General features: G+C 41.2%; 1 protein-coding gene across 1 annotated transcript in view; it reads left to right on the forward strand.

Annotated features, from left to right (window-relative positions):
* The window catches only part of kat6a (K(lysine) acetyltransferase 6A), a 39473-nt gene that overhangs the window by 11092 nt on the left and 11291 nt on the right, over nt 1-17090 (forward strand). The window contains exons 3-11 of the mRNA XM_042488951.2: nt 4273-4381; nt 6748-6863; nt 8549-8630; nt 8901-9015; nt 9250-9560; nt 11480-11592; nt 13201-13316; nt 14338-14479; nt 16184-16345. Coding sequence (XP_042344885.1) covers nt 4273-4381; nt 6748-6863; nt 8549-8630; nt 8901-9015; nt 9250-9560; nt 11480-11592; nt 13201-13316; nt 14338-14479; nt 16184-16345 — 1266 coding nt within the window. The remainder of the gene's footprint in view (nt 1-4272; nt 4382-6747; nt 6864-8548; nt 8631-8900; nt 9016-9249; nt 9561-11479; nt 11593-13200; nt 13317-14337; nt 14480-16183; nt 16346-17090) is intronic.

Here is a 17090-nt window from a genome sequence, read left to right on the forward strand (position 1 = left end):
AGCTTATACATTTATCCTCGAGTATGTCTCTATCTTCCTCTTTGCACCCTGCGTGTCTGTGCTTATCTCTCCTTACTACTCATTCTTTACAACCCTCCTCTCGCTCTCTACCTCTTTCTTCCCTCACTCCCTTCCTTTTTTTGTTTCTCTTGCTCTCTCTGTCCCTGCGCTGTTATGTGGGTGGGTAGAGGAGTGTAGCGGGGGTGTTGGAAGGAGCCTGAGTCAGAAGGAAATGAACCCAATAAATCACGCTCTTGTCCCTGTCTCCTCCCTGCCAGGACCTGCTGCCTACCCGGCTCTCTGCGGCTATGTGCATTTACACGGTTGTCCTGTAGAAAACCTTGTAACACCCTCTTCAGTGAATGTCATGTTGTTGTTTTCCCCATTTAAATAAATGATTGGATTTGTCCCCTGTGGGATGAAATGCATGTTATGACCTTGTGTGTGCGTCCTACAAAGTTTTTTTTCATGATTTTCAAATTTCAAGATGGTGTAAAACTTACAGATTGATGCATTTGCACTGTGTATTTACTGTGGTCACTGGAGATGTGCTTGAGAATAGATTTCCTCGGTGATAGCTGATTTGAGTATAAGGGCATTTGAGAGAAAATAATTTGCAGCTCTCCCAAAAATTAACTTGATTTGTATATTAGTGTTTTGCCATGTGATTATAGTACCTGCCGGATTCTGAATTATGCCAGTTGAATTGGATTTGGCTGTTCAATACGAATACTTGACGAGTTGTTAGGTTTTCCATACAAAATTTTTAACGTGTGAACAGCAGGACGTTCAGTGCGACAGCGCGTTCAGGTAGTATAGTAAACATGTTAATGGCGCCAATGACAGTTTGCACATTTGCAAAAACATTTTTTTGCAGATACTAGACATCAAACATAAGCCGGAGACTGTATTGTATTAACTTGCTGTGAGCTGTAAACTCACCGCTTCTTTACATTCCCTCTGCCTTTGTGCGGCTGCCTGCAGCTGCTTGTACCAAAGAGAAGTGTGAAAATCAAGAGCAATCACTCGCCACAAAAAAAGCACACTGACTAGCAAAAAAACAAACGTACAAAAAGAAAAGACTGCTCCACTTGAAGCAGTCTAAGTCGACTGAGGTCCAACTGATGATTCAAAATCTCCAACTTTCAAGGGGCAGCTTCAGTGTATCTGTGTTTGTGTGTCTAACTCCAACGCTGACAGCAGAGGAGCAGCACAGCAGCTCGCCCCTAAATGACACTAAAACGTGGTAGGGAATCAGCATATTACATGACTGTTTTGTACAAGCATAAACCCACCAGTGTGGCAGATAGCCTTCCCAGATATACTCCCCAATCTGAAAATCCACATTTGGCACTTTACGTTGAACAAAGAATCCCAAACCAGAAAAGTGTCTTGATGAATTAAAGTATTTGGGGATAATGTTTAAAACAACAACAGAAAAACGATATCAAAACATCTGTTTACAAAGACACAAATTGTGCAGTATAATCCACGTTTCATTAATCCAGTCGTATGCACAGTACTATACATTTTTGCTTAAAATCTACTATTTGAAAGACTTCAGCATACGCAGCCCCAGGCAGGGGGGAGTAGCATGCCTGCCCTCTTTTCCTTCAATCCATCAAGAATTTTCTCCGTTTTTGGATTTGTCATTCACCATGGAGGCATGCGCGATAGACACAGTGTTCTTCCACAATTCAGTATAACACTGAGTGAGTAATTAATTTAAAAGAAGGTCATTTGAGGGGTGAGGTATTCCCTGAAGTTGCTTTAATATTAAAAGCGCATCCTATGAGTGTGAAGACTCATTCTGTTGCTCGGATACTTGAACCTGGCAATGTTAGAGGCTCCTTGCGTTTCATTATGAAGTGTCTTAAGTATGTCTTGTTTCATAGCACCAAAAGATTTGTCTTTTATGTCTGTAAAAGTGCTCATCTGCCTCGGGCTTTTTATGGTGTTACAACTTTGAATAATTAGTTTGATAATTAGGCTTTTTTGACACTGATTAACACAAGAGAGTCAGTGAAAAAAAGTCTCTGAAGGTTGATCTGAATTAGATGTGAAACACAAAAAGTGCTCTGTATTTATCCACTTGATGTCAGTTTTAAGATGAACTGTGAGAGCTGTGTACAATTTCTGCCGAGTTTCAAAAGGATGTGGATTGAACAGCAATTTTCTCATGCTGCAGAAGTTCTGAATTAGATTGGGGTTTGGATTCTGACTTGTTGGAAGGCTTTGGCTTTATGTTGTGGGCGTGTGTCTTCTCTGATGCTACCATGCAGTGTTTGTGCTGACACACGAGAGTTTAGTATGATGGCCAAACTTTGGCGTCATCAGATCACAAAACCCTCTGCAAAATTGTCTCCCAGTCTCCCACATGCCTGCTGGCAAACACCAGCCCAGATGTCATGTGAGTTGTTTCCAACAGTGGCTTCCTCTTTGCTAAAAACGCGGAGGCAGTCTGGCAACAGATGCCATATGCACATCGTCCCCCATAGTGCCCGTAGCTCCGTCAGAGTGTCCATCACTTGTGCCCCTCTCACGCTCAGACGCTCACAGCTTGATCACACACACACGATCTGCATTCAACCAAGTATATGACTTCTAAAACAACTGGTTGTACGAGTGATGATATAAGTGGCTGTTTGCACAAGATCAACGTTTTTAATGTCCAAGAGAGATGAAGCAGGGGCCCTCTTACTTTATATATTATATAACAGTTAGCTGCACTTAATTAACATTGACTTAAGATAATTCTCTGAATATTTTTGGGTCTTCTCGTGATTGTGCTTACCAGAAACTGCTAAGTCAGCAGCAGTTTTAGCATGGCCAGGTGCGTTAGCCTCAGCCTCTGGGCTTTTGTCGATGGTTTCTGAGGACAAGGATTTATGTGTAACAGTTAACTTAATGTTATGAACTGTAAACTAAGGGTTTTTTTAAATGAAAAGGGCAATTTAACATGTGTAATTTACGTTAATGTGTATTTTAGACACATTTTAATTTTTGAAAACAACAATTGAAATGAAGCAACCTAAATTTAATTATCAAACAGTAATCCCCCCCGCAGTAACTGAGTAAGGACCCCTGAGGAGTCACAAACCCCTTGTTGAAGACCAAGGCTTTAGATCGTATTGTGTTTTTAATTTGTGCATTTATCACTTTGAAGACATTTGGTTTTGCTTTTTAGTTTGATCACAGTCAGAAATTCCTAATTACACCCCCTGGTTTTCAGTGTTGTTGAACACTAGAACATGAAAAGGTCAGAAGGAGTTTTATAGGCACCTTAAATCACACTACAACCCTATTACAGCATTTTAAAAACACAATACAAGTTGCTCTGGCATTTGTATACAAGACATTTATGTGAATTATAAATATCACAGCCAGATTATGCAGATTTTTATGGTTAAATTATGAAAGTAATACACTTTTTTTTTTTACTTGCTTTTATTTCTTTGATAACTCAGCAGTAAATGGTGTGTTGCTGAAAATGACTTGTGGTGTACTCTGAGGTAGCAGTAAGCCACCGCTTCCCCTCAGGGCTCCCAGGCTCCAGAAACTTTCAAGGAGAGTCACCCTGCGGCCCCTCCCCCTCCTGTGTTTGTGCCTGTGAAGTGCACCTGCAGTGCTTCAGGGATGTGATTTTTCAGCTTTATTGGACACACAAGTCCTATTTGATGTCTAACAACATGTTAAGTATTATCCTGCCTCGTGTTTTCCTGGACTCAATCCTGGCTTAGGTTTGTGTACATAGCAGATAATGTGTTTGCGCTGTGTGTGAGTGCACACCTGCTCACATGGTTTGTGTTTTCGGGGACACGCTAAAAGATTGATGCGACACCAGAGATGAATGTCTGATGGCGTGTTTTAAAGTGTCAAAATGGGACAGTGGAATTAAAACTCCTCAGCCAGCACGGCCACAGGAACTTAGATCCAGCTTCAGATCAAACAACACGGGAGTCAGCAGAGACACTGACACACGATGGCAGCCTCTAACATGACATGTCGCATGAATAATACAAGCTCGCTCATCACAGAGAAACTCTCATGCTCTTCATTATCCTAAACTCTGTGTTCACAGAGCCACATGCTCTGTGGTGTCATTGTAGTTCTCAGTCCGCTGCTGGCTCGCTAATGCACACAGCAACAGTCATCCACTGTGGCAGCACACACAAGGCCACTTTGTTGTTTTCATTTGTACAATTAAGCTGTTAAGTTGACTGACGGTCTCTGCACCCCCCTCCTCTTTTTTTTCTTCTGTCCCTCTGGCAGCCGGTGGCAGAGCCCATCCCCATCTGCAGCTTCTGTTTGGGGACCAAGGAGCAGAATCGCGATAAGAGGCCGGAGGAGCTCATCTCCTGCGCCGACTGTGGCAATAGTGGTAAGTGCTGCTTTGTGTACAGAGATTCAGGCTGTGACTTGGTTTGACTTTTTTTGATTTGTGGTAGAAGCAACCACAGAAGAAGACGATCCAATCAGCTCACCGCAAAGTTTACATGTGGTTGGTTAGTATACGGATCTGTGGTTCTCTGAAAACTTTTTGTAAAAAGTAGGGGTCGTCGTCGATATTGCTTTCTTTTTCAGGGCCAATAGTGATTATTAGTAGTAAGTGAGACCAGTAACCGATATTTGGAACTGATATGCACAATAAAAATGAAAATCTTTCTGTCAATATTTAGAATTTGGAATATAACAGAACTCCAACACAAAACTTTGGCAAATGTTTAATCAAAACTAAAATGTTCAACATCATATACAGCGAGTTCCTGCTTTTGTCAGGGTTTTTTTTTAAATCAAGTCAATTGAAAATTTTAAAAAAAAAGAATCAATTAAAATAGCTTCCTAAAGTTTTACAAAGTAACACTTCCTACCATGCTGACAATTCATTTGCCCTTTAAATTAATTAATTTTATTGGTAATCGTTAACATAAAATTCTGATACAGATAAAGAGCAAAATGCCAAATATTGTTCCTGATAATCGGCCAGGCTGATAATCTGTCGACCCCCAGTTAAAAGGTATTTGCACTTTAAAAACGAATACAATGATGATGCTAAGCTCAGGTATCGGAGCTGTCAAAAAATACTGTGTGTAATTTTAAGGAAGCTGCTCACTTCAACTATTTCTGGTGCATTTTCTTCAACTGAAATTTCAACAACTTTCGTCTTCCTACTACGTAGATGGCAAAAAGTAAGTTCCAGTTCATAGTTTGTGCGTTCACAAGTGTGCTAGGGTATCCTTTGGTCCATGTAATGTGAATGTCATCATTCATGTCACCCATGTTTTGTGACCATGCAGACTGTAGGCATAGCAGGCACTCAGACTGTGCTAACTCCTGTCTCTTGTTCCAAACTCCAAAGTCCATTCCAAAACACTGCGGGCAAGCCAGTTGCACCCACTGCACCATGGTGAAGTTGGATTTTTTGAGAGACATTGACTCCAGACCCAGCAGCGTCTTCATAGTTTCAGTTTCACACAATGTTGGCAGTAGGAGGACGGAAAGCTCACCAACCGGCCCTCCTGTTTACTGCTGGTGGCAGATGTGGACCCTCAATTGTACCATGAATAAAACTACACGCGTGACTGCAGATGTTGGCAGGCGTTTAATGTGTAAAGTATGTTCAAGACTTAAGATCACAGGTTTCTTTGTTTGGACTAATGACGAGGTGGAAGTGTCACTGAAAGTAAGAGTAACGTTATAAGATGGTCAAGGAAACAAAACAGATTGTGAGTTGTTAAAAAGCAAAAACAGCAACTTGTTAGAGCTTACTCTATCACCAGAGGAAGCCTTGGCAATGGGAGAGGAGTAACTTTACCCTCACAGAGAGGATGAAATCACAAAAGGTTTGTGAGCCCAGCTTTAATGTTTTGGCTTTGACATGCTGTGACTGATAAGTACCAGTCAGGAAACAAACTTGAGTGTCTGCATTATTGTTTTCAAAAGTCTGGTTACGCCCATCCAGACGAAATGCGACAATGGAGTTTTCAAACCTAAACAGGGTCAGCAGTGTTTTCAAACATCTCTGTTTTAAGGGTTTCAATACGTCAAAGTACTATGATAGCATAAACTGAGCAACAGGCATACATTTGGAAACGAAAACATATTAGTGTAGATGCAGCCTAAAACTTCCATGTTAATGTCCGTTTCACCATCTTTAACTTAGCAAATTTAGGCTGTCATTGCTATTTCTTTCATTTTTTTCTAATGTTTTTTTTTTTTTAACTGTAAGCACAGTGAAAATGTTCTTCAGGAAATGTAGTCCTTTCTAGTTCCTTCTTCTTTTGTATTATTTTGGTTATTTTTCTTTTATCTGCACCAGCATGCCATGCTTAAACTTTGAGTAAGACGAAGACAATAATTGACAGATACTGGCGCTGGTCTGTGTTTTCAGAGAAACTGGGATATGATTATGGTTTTCCTGCTGCTTAGTTAAAGCACGGGAGAGATTTTGTTCCTCCTCTTCCCTCAGTGGGTTTCTGTCCCAGACAAGACCATCTTGTTTGCTACTCTTCAAACAGCAAAAGCACAGCTCTGACAGATTGTCATTTATGTTTGAACGCATTCTTTGCAGCCAGGTTTGATTCAGTGAGGGCTTTGAGTTCCAAAAGGATCTTTTTTTTTTTTTCCCTTCCGACAATGATGCAAGTGGGTCACGGCTGTCAGTCAGCTGCCACACCAAAAAAAAAAAAAAAAAAAGCCAGTGACGTTGATGCACTTGTTTGTGTATGCGTGTCTGTCTACCTGCAGGCCACCCGTCCTGTCTCAAGTTCTCCCCAGAGCTCACAGCGCGAGTCAAGGCTCTGTGGTGGCAGTGCATCGAATGCAAGACTTGCAGCAGCTGTCAGGATCAAGGAAAGAATGCGGTGAGTAGATGAGCGAATATGGCGGACTGGCAGCCTGATGGTGCCTGTTAACGCTCTCTTCTCTGCTTAAGTGCCAGATAGAGATGCTGATAGACATATCTGTGGTCCTGGGATTGAGCTATTTTAGTCAGCATCGGCATGATTTCTCTTGCTTGTCAAGTGAGGCATCATTGTTATTCAAATGTTTGTAGAGAGGTTTGACAGTGAGACAAAATGCACAACATACTGCCGAGATGCACGGTGATAAAATACAGCTTTGAGGACAGAGAATAAGATGGGAACAAAGAAGTGTCTTAAAGCAGTCACGATGGATATTGATAGTATTGACCAACTATAAGTGGCAGACTCATAGCGGTTGAATAAAAAGTATTTCAACTGCTTCAACTCCCTATCAAAGACCAATGTTTTGTCTTTTTTTTGGGGAACAGGGGATCTTTGGGAGGGATAGCAGGTTGTCAGTAGTATTACATCATCTGAAACAAACCCAAAGATTAATTTGAGATGCAGCGCAGCTCTATGTTAAGTTTTTCTAGTTATAATGAATATATAAACATTGTGTTTAGGCGCCTGTTCAGACTTTGAAAGTTTCGAGTGTATAATGGCTTTGAACATCATGATGAAAGTATATATGAGCATTACAATTCTCAATTATGTTTCATAAGTTGTTTTTTGTGACACTTATTTGTCACACAGATTTAGGGCTAAGATTAAACCTTTTCGACCACTCGAGAATTGATAACAATGATCAAAAAACCATCTAAAATATCACATTAAGTCATTCCGACCTAATGGGGACACCATGGAAAAATCCATTGACTATGCTTAAACTGTACTCACTGTGATTATCCTAGAGGTCACTATAGGTCATTTTACACAGTGAGATCATGTTTCAAAAACGGTCTCACTACAGTGAGATGGCTACTATAGGTATGAACATCATCATACATGAATGAAATCAGGCCCATTGAATTCACAGAAATCTCAGCTTTCTGGTCATACCCAATTTAGGTTTTGTTTAGGGACCCCAGTATGCAGAAATATTCAATTGCAATTGTCGAAATTAACACATTTGAACTGCATTAGAAAAACTGCATGATTTTTTACCTCAAACTACATGGGATTAGCATATTGCAGGTCTGTAAAGAGGAGACTCGTCGGCACCTGTTAAATCCATTTTCATTCAGATATCTTGAAAATGGCCTGTAGCCTAACCTTGGAGCTTTATTTATCTCCCTTCCTGACAATATAGGATGTCTAGTTTCATGTAATACTGAAAGCATCTCTCAACCGAGGATGCATTTGTCCTAGCAGAGTGGAAGAGGTTAAGTGGCAAATTCACATTAATTAATTAAAGTATTTTTAATGCACTTTTGTGCATAATTATGTAAATATGTCATCAAAATTTGACACTAGAATAATCTCAGGAGCTTTGCCATCAAACACAGTTCATCATATCCATCTTATTGGACAGGTGACACATGCTTCACTTAATAAAAATGCAGTTTTGCTCCAATATGTTGTTCTAGCTCTCATGTATGTTTATCTTGTTAAATACCTCATTATTGAATTGGGTTACTGAGACACATCTAAAGAGTTTGATAATCATCACTGTGTGTGTGTGTGTGTGTGTGTGTGTGTGTGTGTGTGTGTGTGTGTGTGTGTGTATGTATATATTGACTGCACAGGACAACATGTTGTTCTGTGACTCCTGTGACCGGGGCTTTCACATGGAGTGCTGTGATCCTCCCCTTACGCGGATGCCAAAAGGTAAGCAAACTTCAAACATCACTAACCTCTTCATTGCATGTTTACACTCTTCCATGAATTCAGCTGAAAGAATACACAAAGCTCACGCACTCTGCTCGATCATTATAGTCACACTTTCTTGAGTTGTCTCTTATGAAACACCTAATGCTTCACCATTAAGTGCTAATGTGTTGGATACGTCCCAGAGCGTGCTGGTATCTGCGCTGAGGCCCGTCTTGTCTAATCCACCTCTGGGTATGTGAACCTGTGCTGTTACTCTCTCTCTCCCAGGCATGTGGATTTGTCAAATCTGCCAACCGAGGAAAAAGGGAAAGAAGCTTTTACATGAAAAGGCAGCACAAATCAAACGGCGCTACAACGCGCCGCTGGGACGGCCCAAGAACAGGTAAAGAAATGCCTTCAGTGAATGGCGTCATCTTTAGTGTTAACCCAGTGGAGAGCTGCAGCAAGATGCCGTGTTTTCTGCTTCACCAGAGAGTTTTAAACGTTATATATATACATAAACACAGTGTGTTGTTTTTCCAGTTTGTACATGTGTGGTCCCATAAGCAGACTCTGGACCCACTAAGCTGTATTACCTCCTGACACAGTGTTAAAGACTCGTCTCTCTCCTCCGCAGGCCGGGGCGGCCCTTCAAGAAGCTGGGCGGGCGCGGTCGGCGGAAGCGCTCGGCCTCGGCCAACTCATCCTCCAGTTCATCCTGCGAGGGTTACCCCGGTGACGACAGGCTGCTTTTTTCGATGCGGGACGACGACCTGTCGCAGGGCAGCCTGCGCTTCAACAACAAGACCAAGGGCCTCATCGACGCCCTCACAAAGTTCTTCACACCGTCGCCCGAGGGCCGCAAGGCACGGCAGGAAGTGGTGGACTATTCACAGCAGTGCCGCATTCGAAAGAAAGCGAATCGCAAAGGAGAAGGAGACGACAGAGGTGAGGATTAGCTTTTTCTGCTTGTACACAAACACCAGCAGCATCGCAGGATGACTTTTAGTCTGTAGATAAGCATCTCTGCGTGAAGGTGTGGGGGAAAATGGATTCAGCATCATATCGCAATATTGATTTTATGATTTTGTGAATTATTAATATTGATAATAATAAAAATAAAATATTGATTTTTTTAAAACAAAGTTAATATTAATAATGAAATATTGCAAATACAAGTTAAACCGGCCATAGCCTACAAGATTTTTTTAAAAAATCTTGATTATTTTTTTTAGTCCATTAGGTACATTTTGCTGCAATTAAGATTATTGAAGTGAGATTAACAGAATGAAAATTTATTGTTAGAAAAACAGATATTGAAATTAATTTCTCTTTGGATACGTATGACGGGGAATAATTTGCAGCTAAAAAAATTTTTTTTTAAATTAATTAATTTACAATATATGGCAGTATATGTTATTGCAATATCACAAAACATTTAAATTCTCAATAATATTGTAACTTAACATAAGTATCATGGTAAAATATCACATTTTTACAGTTCCAACTGACAATAATCAATCTTTTATTATAAAGTGACCAAAAATACGTTTGTAGGGTTCATGCAGTTGACATGGATATGATAAATAGCTTTGGGATTGCATTGTTAGTGGTAAGTTGTCAAGTGAATGAGGCACAAAGCAAATGTGCAACAGTGCAGAAAGAAATTGATTCATCCAGTGACTGCAAAACATCAAAGCAGGCTATGTATTTTCACATCTCAAAAACTTTCACAGCATAAACTGCTGATAGACGCACTTTAACGAGCTATCAGCATCATGGCATTAAAAGACGTGCTTTATCTCCATGCATCTTTTCCCAGAACTTTTATCAGACTCTAAGTGGTTTTGAGCTCAATGGTTAACTAACAAACAGACTTTGTAGTACCAGCTGTTATTGTGATGCATACACTCTGCCTCAACGTTCTGCCCGTTTTAAAAAATGACCCAGCTCTGATGTGACTTATTTGGGAATCGTAGACCGATGCCATTAACTGTGTAGAGTAGATTTGTCATTTTCTGAAGAAATTGCTTTGTTACATGAAGTGGCCACCAGCAGTTCTCTTTCTACAGAACTTTCCCAGGCTAAACACGCACACACACACACACACACACACACACACACACACACACAGAGTCTTAAGTACAGCAACGTAAAGGGAAAATAAATGTGACAGAGCAGACACAATAGGAGCATTCTCTTCAAGTTTCGCAGCCAACTATGTCTGTGTTTTGACCCACTTTGAAGATTTTGATGTACAGTGGATTACACAACCTGTAAGAAATCGGTTTTGAGACAAATCAAGCGTTTTTCAAAAGATAAGTGATAATTCAAAACCTCTTTACTCTACATATGAATTAAGCCACATCAATCACACTGGTAGATTTATTGCTGATATTGTGTGCATCTATGGTGACATGGCTTAAATAAAGCCACCTGTGATGTAGTTTGCCTGTGCATTACAGCACAAATTGCTCAGTGAAAGCAGAGATGAGAGTGCACCAACGACAGAGCTTTGCTAGCAAAAATGTCTTCCGCTTTAGAAAGAATATATTGTTTTATTATCAGGATTTAAGAGTAATAACATGCCCAGAGGTGTACTGGCACCTCTCCAGCTACCAGTCCACACGCCATACTTTGTCCGTGCAGGGACTTGAATCGGCGACCCTCCGGTTCCCATGCCACCTCCCCACAGACTGGGCTACTGCTGCCTCTGGAGATCTGTTAACTTTGAATAAATGCCTCAGTGCCTGTCCGCTCTGGCAGTAACACAGTTATAAAACTCAGCCAGCAAACATCTTGGCACTCAGTCTCAAAGTCTTCTCACTAGATCTGCATTAATGTGGACTCTATATTTCATTCCCCAGACAATCAGGAAGGCAGCGACTGGCGTGACGAAGATGAGAAACTGCCCGGCCACGAGAACTTGACGGAAAAAGACATTGAGCTGTTCAGACACATCCAGGAGCTGGCACTACAGGTACACCGAGAGATAAACTATGAAATGTCTTGAATTTTTTTCAAATGAACAGAGATGTGATAATGGAAAGGGAGGACCTGGTAGCATCAGCAGGGGAGTCACAGACCTGTGAGGATGTGACCAAGGCTGCCAGGCTGGAGTCATTGGACGGCATATTATGTAAACCCACGGTGTGCAGCGGGGGAGCAGGATGTCAATGGTGATGATAATGTGGTCAGAAAGAGCAGAGTCAACAACAGCCAGGTCGTAAAAGAGGAAGTCGCCGGCTCAGGCGAGGTCCAGTGGACTTAGGCACGTTTGTGGGTGGAAAAGTCAATGAGCTGCGAGAGCATTGTGTTGTATTAATAAATTAAGTAAAACAGCTGCCAGATTCAGCATGTTTATTAAAATCATGTCAGGGCGCATGGGGCAGAGCAGTGTGATGAGTTGAGCGTACAGTGCAGATCAAAGGTTTGGCTTTAAATGACCAATCCATGCAAATAACGAGCTTCTCTATGAGATAGTTTAAGAGTAGAGTTGTCTTAGGAAATTTGCTTGAATTTTCAGTCTGGGCTGGTTGGTGTGATCACACCCTCAGAGTGTCGAAGTAAAACACACTTCATTCAAACTCAACAGAAACAAAGCAAATCTCACCAAAACCGCGTTGATTAGTCTTGTTAGTCGTTTAGTTATTCCACTCTTTTAACAATCAGCAACTCTGGTTTGGTTTTGTTGTCTGGGCTGCTTACCGTCTTGTTCACTTCAACACTCACGGTTAGCTCAGCTGCCTGTTGCATTTCACTGATCTCCCCAGTGGCACATGATGAGCACACTGCAAAACTTACAGCCTCTCCAGTATAAATTCATAGAAAGAGGGTCTGTATTTTTGATGGTATTTAAAGTCATACTGTTGGGATTTCTTAATACCCTGGTATACTGTGATACCATGACACTGCTCATGCTTCGCCTCTGCCATGTCTCAGTTGGGCACAGAAAGTCAGTGTTGGTGTCAGAACATGTTTGGTGGAGTGAATAATGCAGCTTTAATATCAGTGTCAGTACTAGTGTAGTTACAGAGAGGGAAGGCATGTAAGCATTAAAAACTCTTTTCATACAGCACGGCAGTAGATTGACCAGAGAGCGGGTGTTTGGCCAGCGTCACGGGAGTCATATTAAAACACCATCTCTGATCCCGCTTATAGTATTCACATCAGTGTTTAAGTGTTTGATGCAGGGAGTAGTAAACATTAATGACGTGTGAAAAGGGTCGATGTGATTATGCAGGCTGAGTAGCAGCGGAGTAGAGCACATGATCACCATAAAGGACAAGCAGGGAGGTTTAAACTGGTCTTGTTACATTTAAATTAAAGCGCTTACAGCTCCATCATGCTAGCAGGTAGCTTGTTGGGCCCCACTAGTTTGTGTGTGTTACTGACGTGTAACTGATGCCACCCAGTGTCCTGCAGACCTCTCATGCTTCAGTGTAACATCCTAAGTCAGAAGGCCGTGCTGTGTGTAAACAGCCTACTTGCTCTATGATCCCTCAGTCTCTCCAGCAGTAAACATGGACTTGACCTTCCGCATCTCTTTCTCTCTTTCCTCCTTCATCTTTGTTCCTCACCCAAACAGAAAGTCGGGGTGACGGGTCCGCCAGACCCTCAGATGCGCTGTCCGTCAGTCATCGAATTCGGCAAGTTTGAAATCCAGACGTGGTATTCATCTCCCTACCCCCAGGAGTACAGCAGGTAAGCTGATGACGATAATGAAACACAACAGCATAATGCACTTAGCTCACAGTCCTGTGTGTAGGCAGCACAACCACCACCAGAGTAATGCGGCTCAATGAGAGGCTTGTTTAGAGTAGCACCTATTTTGGCAGGTAACCAGTTAAAGCCAGGGAGGCCATTTGATTGTAAATAACAGGGGTGTGTGAATTATTTTCATGTGTGTAACCGCTGAATAAAATCTGGCCCTCTATTCTTACCTAATCTGCTTTGATTAGGGATTTGAAAATTGTAAACATGAAAGAATATCCATATAGAATAAATGCTTACTGACTGGGGATGCCCAGGAGTTATGCGGGCGCCCCATGTACAAAAGCTATGTCTTTGCTGCAGCGGCTGTGGGTTTGATTCCATCCCTTCTCTCTCCCCCTTTCACTCTCAAACTGCTGTCTTATCAAATAAAGGAAAAAAAACCCATCTTTTAAAGAATAAAAAAAAAAAATCTTACTGACCCCTTCAGAGCAAAAATATCTATCTATCAGCTCTTAAATTGCTTTTCACATCCTACTGGTTCTACAGGCATTGCAGATTTATTTGCCTCTTTTAAAGCAAGAGTTATTAAACTTGTGTCAGTTGGCAGTTATGGTCATTATTGATTAATCTGCCAATTATTTACTCAATCAATGAATCACTCAGTCCATAAAATGTAAAAATAAATAAATAAAAATGCCCCATCAAAATTGTCCAAAGCCTAGTTATTTATATAGTTTAATTCATCAGACCAAAAGTCGAGAAGCTTAAGATATTCAGTTAACTAACATAGAAAACTCAAAATACCAGCAAATATCCACAGGAAATGTTTGGTATTTTTGCTTAAAAAAACACCATGAATTTCTTGATTGTCAAAATAGTTGCAGATAAAAGTTCTGTCAATCAACAGATCAGCTACTCAACCACTGATTTCAGCTCCGGCTGTAACATCTTACAATCATTCCTCATTTTTCCGTCTTTCGCTGTACTAACCTTCCCTTTCCCTGTCCAGACTACCCAAGCTCTACTTGTGTGAGTTCTGCCTGCGCTACATGAAGAGCCGCAGCATCCTCTACCAGCACATGAAGAAGTGCAGCTGGTTCCACCCCCCTGCGAATGAGATCTACAGGAAGGACGATGTCTCTGTATACGAGGTGAGGATGAACTTCTCAGAAAGATTGACTGAATAACTACATTAATATACACATAGTATTCTGTTTTTTTCCCTTTTAATTTCAAAATATTTCTACTAAGCTGTTTTCGTGGATAATAAAAGTGAAGATTCCACTAATATTCCTGTTTACATGCAGCTATTATTATATTATTAACATTCCCTTAAATTTAGTTTATTATGAAAATTATTTAAAAACAGACAGTGGGAGCCTCTTGTGCCATTTTGCTTCTTTGTGTTAAAATACAAGTTTTTGTTTTTTTTTTAATTTTTAAGTAGGTGTGTTTCTCCTTGTAAAAGGAAATGTGGGCTTTTCTTTTGGGAATGCAATTGTGATGCATGTTCCGAATGTGCTGAATACAAGGCCCAAAGAATGCTATTGAAACATGAATAATATCGGCATATCCCACGTCTTAATTGGAAAATGCTTCATCTGGAAAAAGGCCTCATTTTGAAAGGAATATGCTGTTTACATGATCCTCATCAAATTGAGAATACTGGAGTATTAGTGTGAATATAACCCTTTGAAACTTGAGCAAATTAAATTGCTAACTTTCAGTGACATGGGGAGAAGGCAGTGAGCAACTTAACAAGACATGGCCCGAAAATTTGCAAAAAATTAGTTAAAAGTTCCAGTACCTGAAAATGAATACTAAAAAAAGTAGAAACAAAAACAATCACAAAAATGACCCAAAAAGTGCTGAAAATTGATTTTAAAAAGTAATCTAACATTATTTAAAAATTAGTTTTATCGATACTTCCCCCTAATTCTCTAAAGGGTGATAACTAATGACATGAAGAAACAGGTGGAAGTGACGGTGGAAGACAAGTGTAATGGAGAGAAACTTGTAAACCACATTTCTGCTACAGCCACATCCACATCCTTTATTAAAGACGCTTTTCTTCTCTTTTTACCTCAGATTTGCTCCTGCTGTTCTAACCGTAGCCCTGAAAATCGCCTCGGACTACACTGCTCGTTCGGTATACTCACAGCACAAACCAATGGAAGCTTTCTTAAAAATGTACTCCATGCTTTCTGTAGACCCTTACAAAGAACCACTCATTTTTATTGAAGACTGTGGGAGTATCTGCAGGGTCAGAGATTAATCTTATGCGTGGCACACCACTTCTTTCCCACCAGCTTTATGAATACACAGTGTGTTGATCAGTCCAGTTCCTAATGGTGATTCATTGACATCCCAACCCACTGCGGTGAAGTATTCTTTTGTTGGTGTCATCAGGGAAAGTCACTGTTATTATTAGAAGAGTTCCTAATTAGCAATTTACAGTTGAGCTCTTCTTCTGGGTCTCTAAGTGCCGCGGCAGATTAATTCAGTGGGTTGTTGTCTGCAGGCCATGGCCACTGCAGCTCCTGTTTCCCCCGCTCTGCAGTCCATCCTCGCTCGGAGGCGAGCAGAGATAACTGGCGAGCTGCCAACCCGAACCTCCCTCCTTCTCTTTCTCTTCACAGCTCTTTGTTTCTCTCCTCCACCCTCTCTATCTGTCAGGGTCTCCAGAGACACAGCTGAGATCATTGCCTGACACCGACTTCTACTCCTTTCACCTTCACTTTGTTACAGCTCTCCAACAGCAGCTTAAAAAAGTACTTCTCCACTGTAGTGTTTCTGGGACTGAGCGGTAGTCAACTTCCCATCGCTGATGTATTTCTTCGTTAATCCCACAACAGGTTGATGGGAATGTGAGCACAATCTACTGTCAGAACCTGTGTCTGCTGGCCAAACTGTTCCTGGACCACAAGACCCTCTACTACGATGTAGAGCCCTTCCTTTTTTACGTCCTGACCCAGAACGACAGCAAAGGTTGTCATCTCGTCGGCTACTTCTCCAAGGTACGATTATGATGCTCCCAGCCTGTGCTGGATTTCAGTCCCAGTTAGTTACAGCTTCTCAGCCAAGCTGCATTTAGTCTGACACCCCTGTTACGTTAGCTCTTTAGACTCAGAGATCGCACTACAGGACCCCTACTAAGTCCCTTCTTTATTCCTCCTTTGCCTTATTACACAGAACCTAAAACGGCAGCATCATTCTGCTCCTGCGTGTCATTTAAAATAGCATGCCGGTATTGGGGAATCAAACGAAACATGACAGTCGTGATGTTAACACAACAATGTCAGCTTCTAGTCTGACAAACAACACATCGGCAGCTCTTTATAAACAATAACAATCATTTACCGTCTCTGTTATGTCGGCTGACCCCCTCCTCTGCTCGGAGGGTAAGATGGTTTCCCAATTTGTGGACATTTACAGCCACTGCGCTTCTTCTTTGAGTTAGCTGCTAACTGCTATCACCTGCTGGGCGCACACATAATGGGTCATGAAAATGCCATGTCCATATACGTCGCACTAGAGGTTGACGCTGTTGTTTTACATGTCACGCCCATCACACCTCTTTTGATTCCATGATGCCGGCATGCTATCTAAAATCACACAGGAACGCCATGATGCTGCCATTGTTTAGTTCTGAATAAGAAGGTAAAGGTGGTGTAAAAAAAAAAATGACTTGGTAGTGGCTCTATAGCGCGATCTCTGTAAAAAAAAAAAATAGTTTAAGTTTTGTATTTTCAGTGTCCACAG

Source organism: Plectropomus leopardus, chromosome 4 (genome assembly GCF_026936395.1).
Source record: "Plectropomus leopardus strain MGB_pleo_1.0 chromosome 4, ASM2693639v1, whole genome shotgun sequence".
Taxonomy (NCBI): Eukaryota; Metazoa; Chordata; class Actinopteri; order Perciformes; family Serranidae; genus Plectropomus; species Plectropomus leopardus.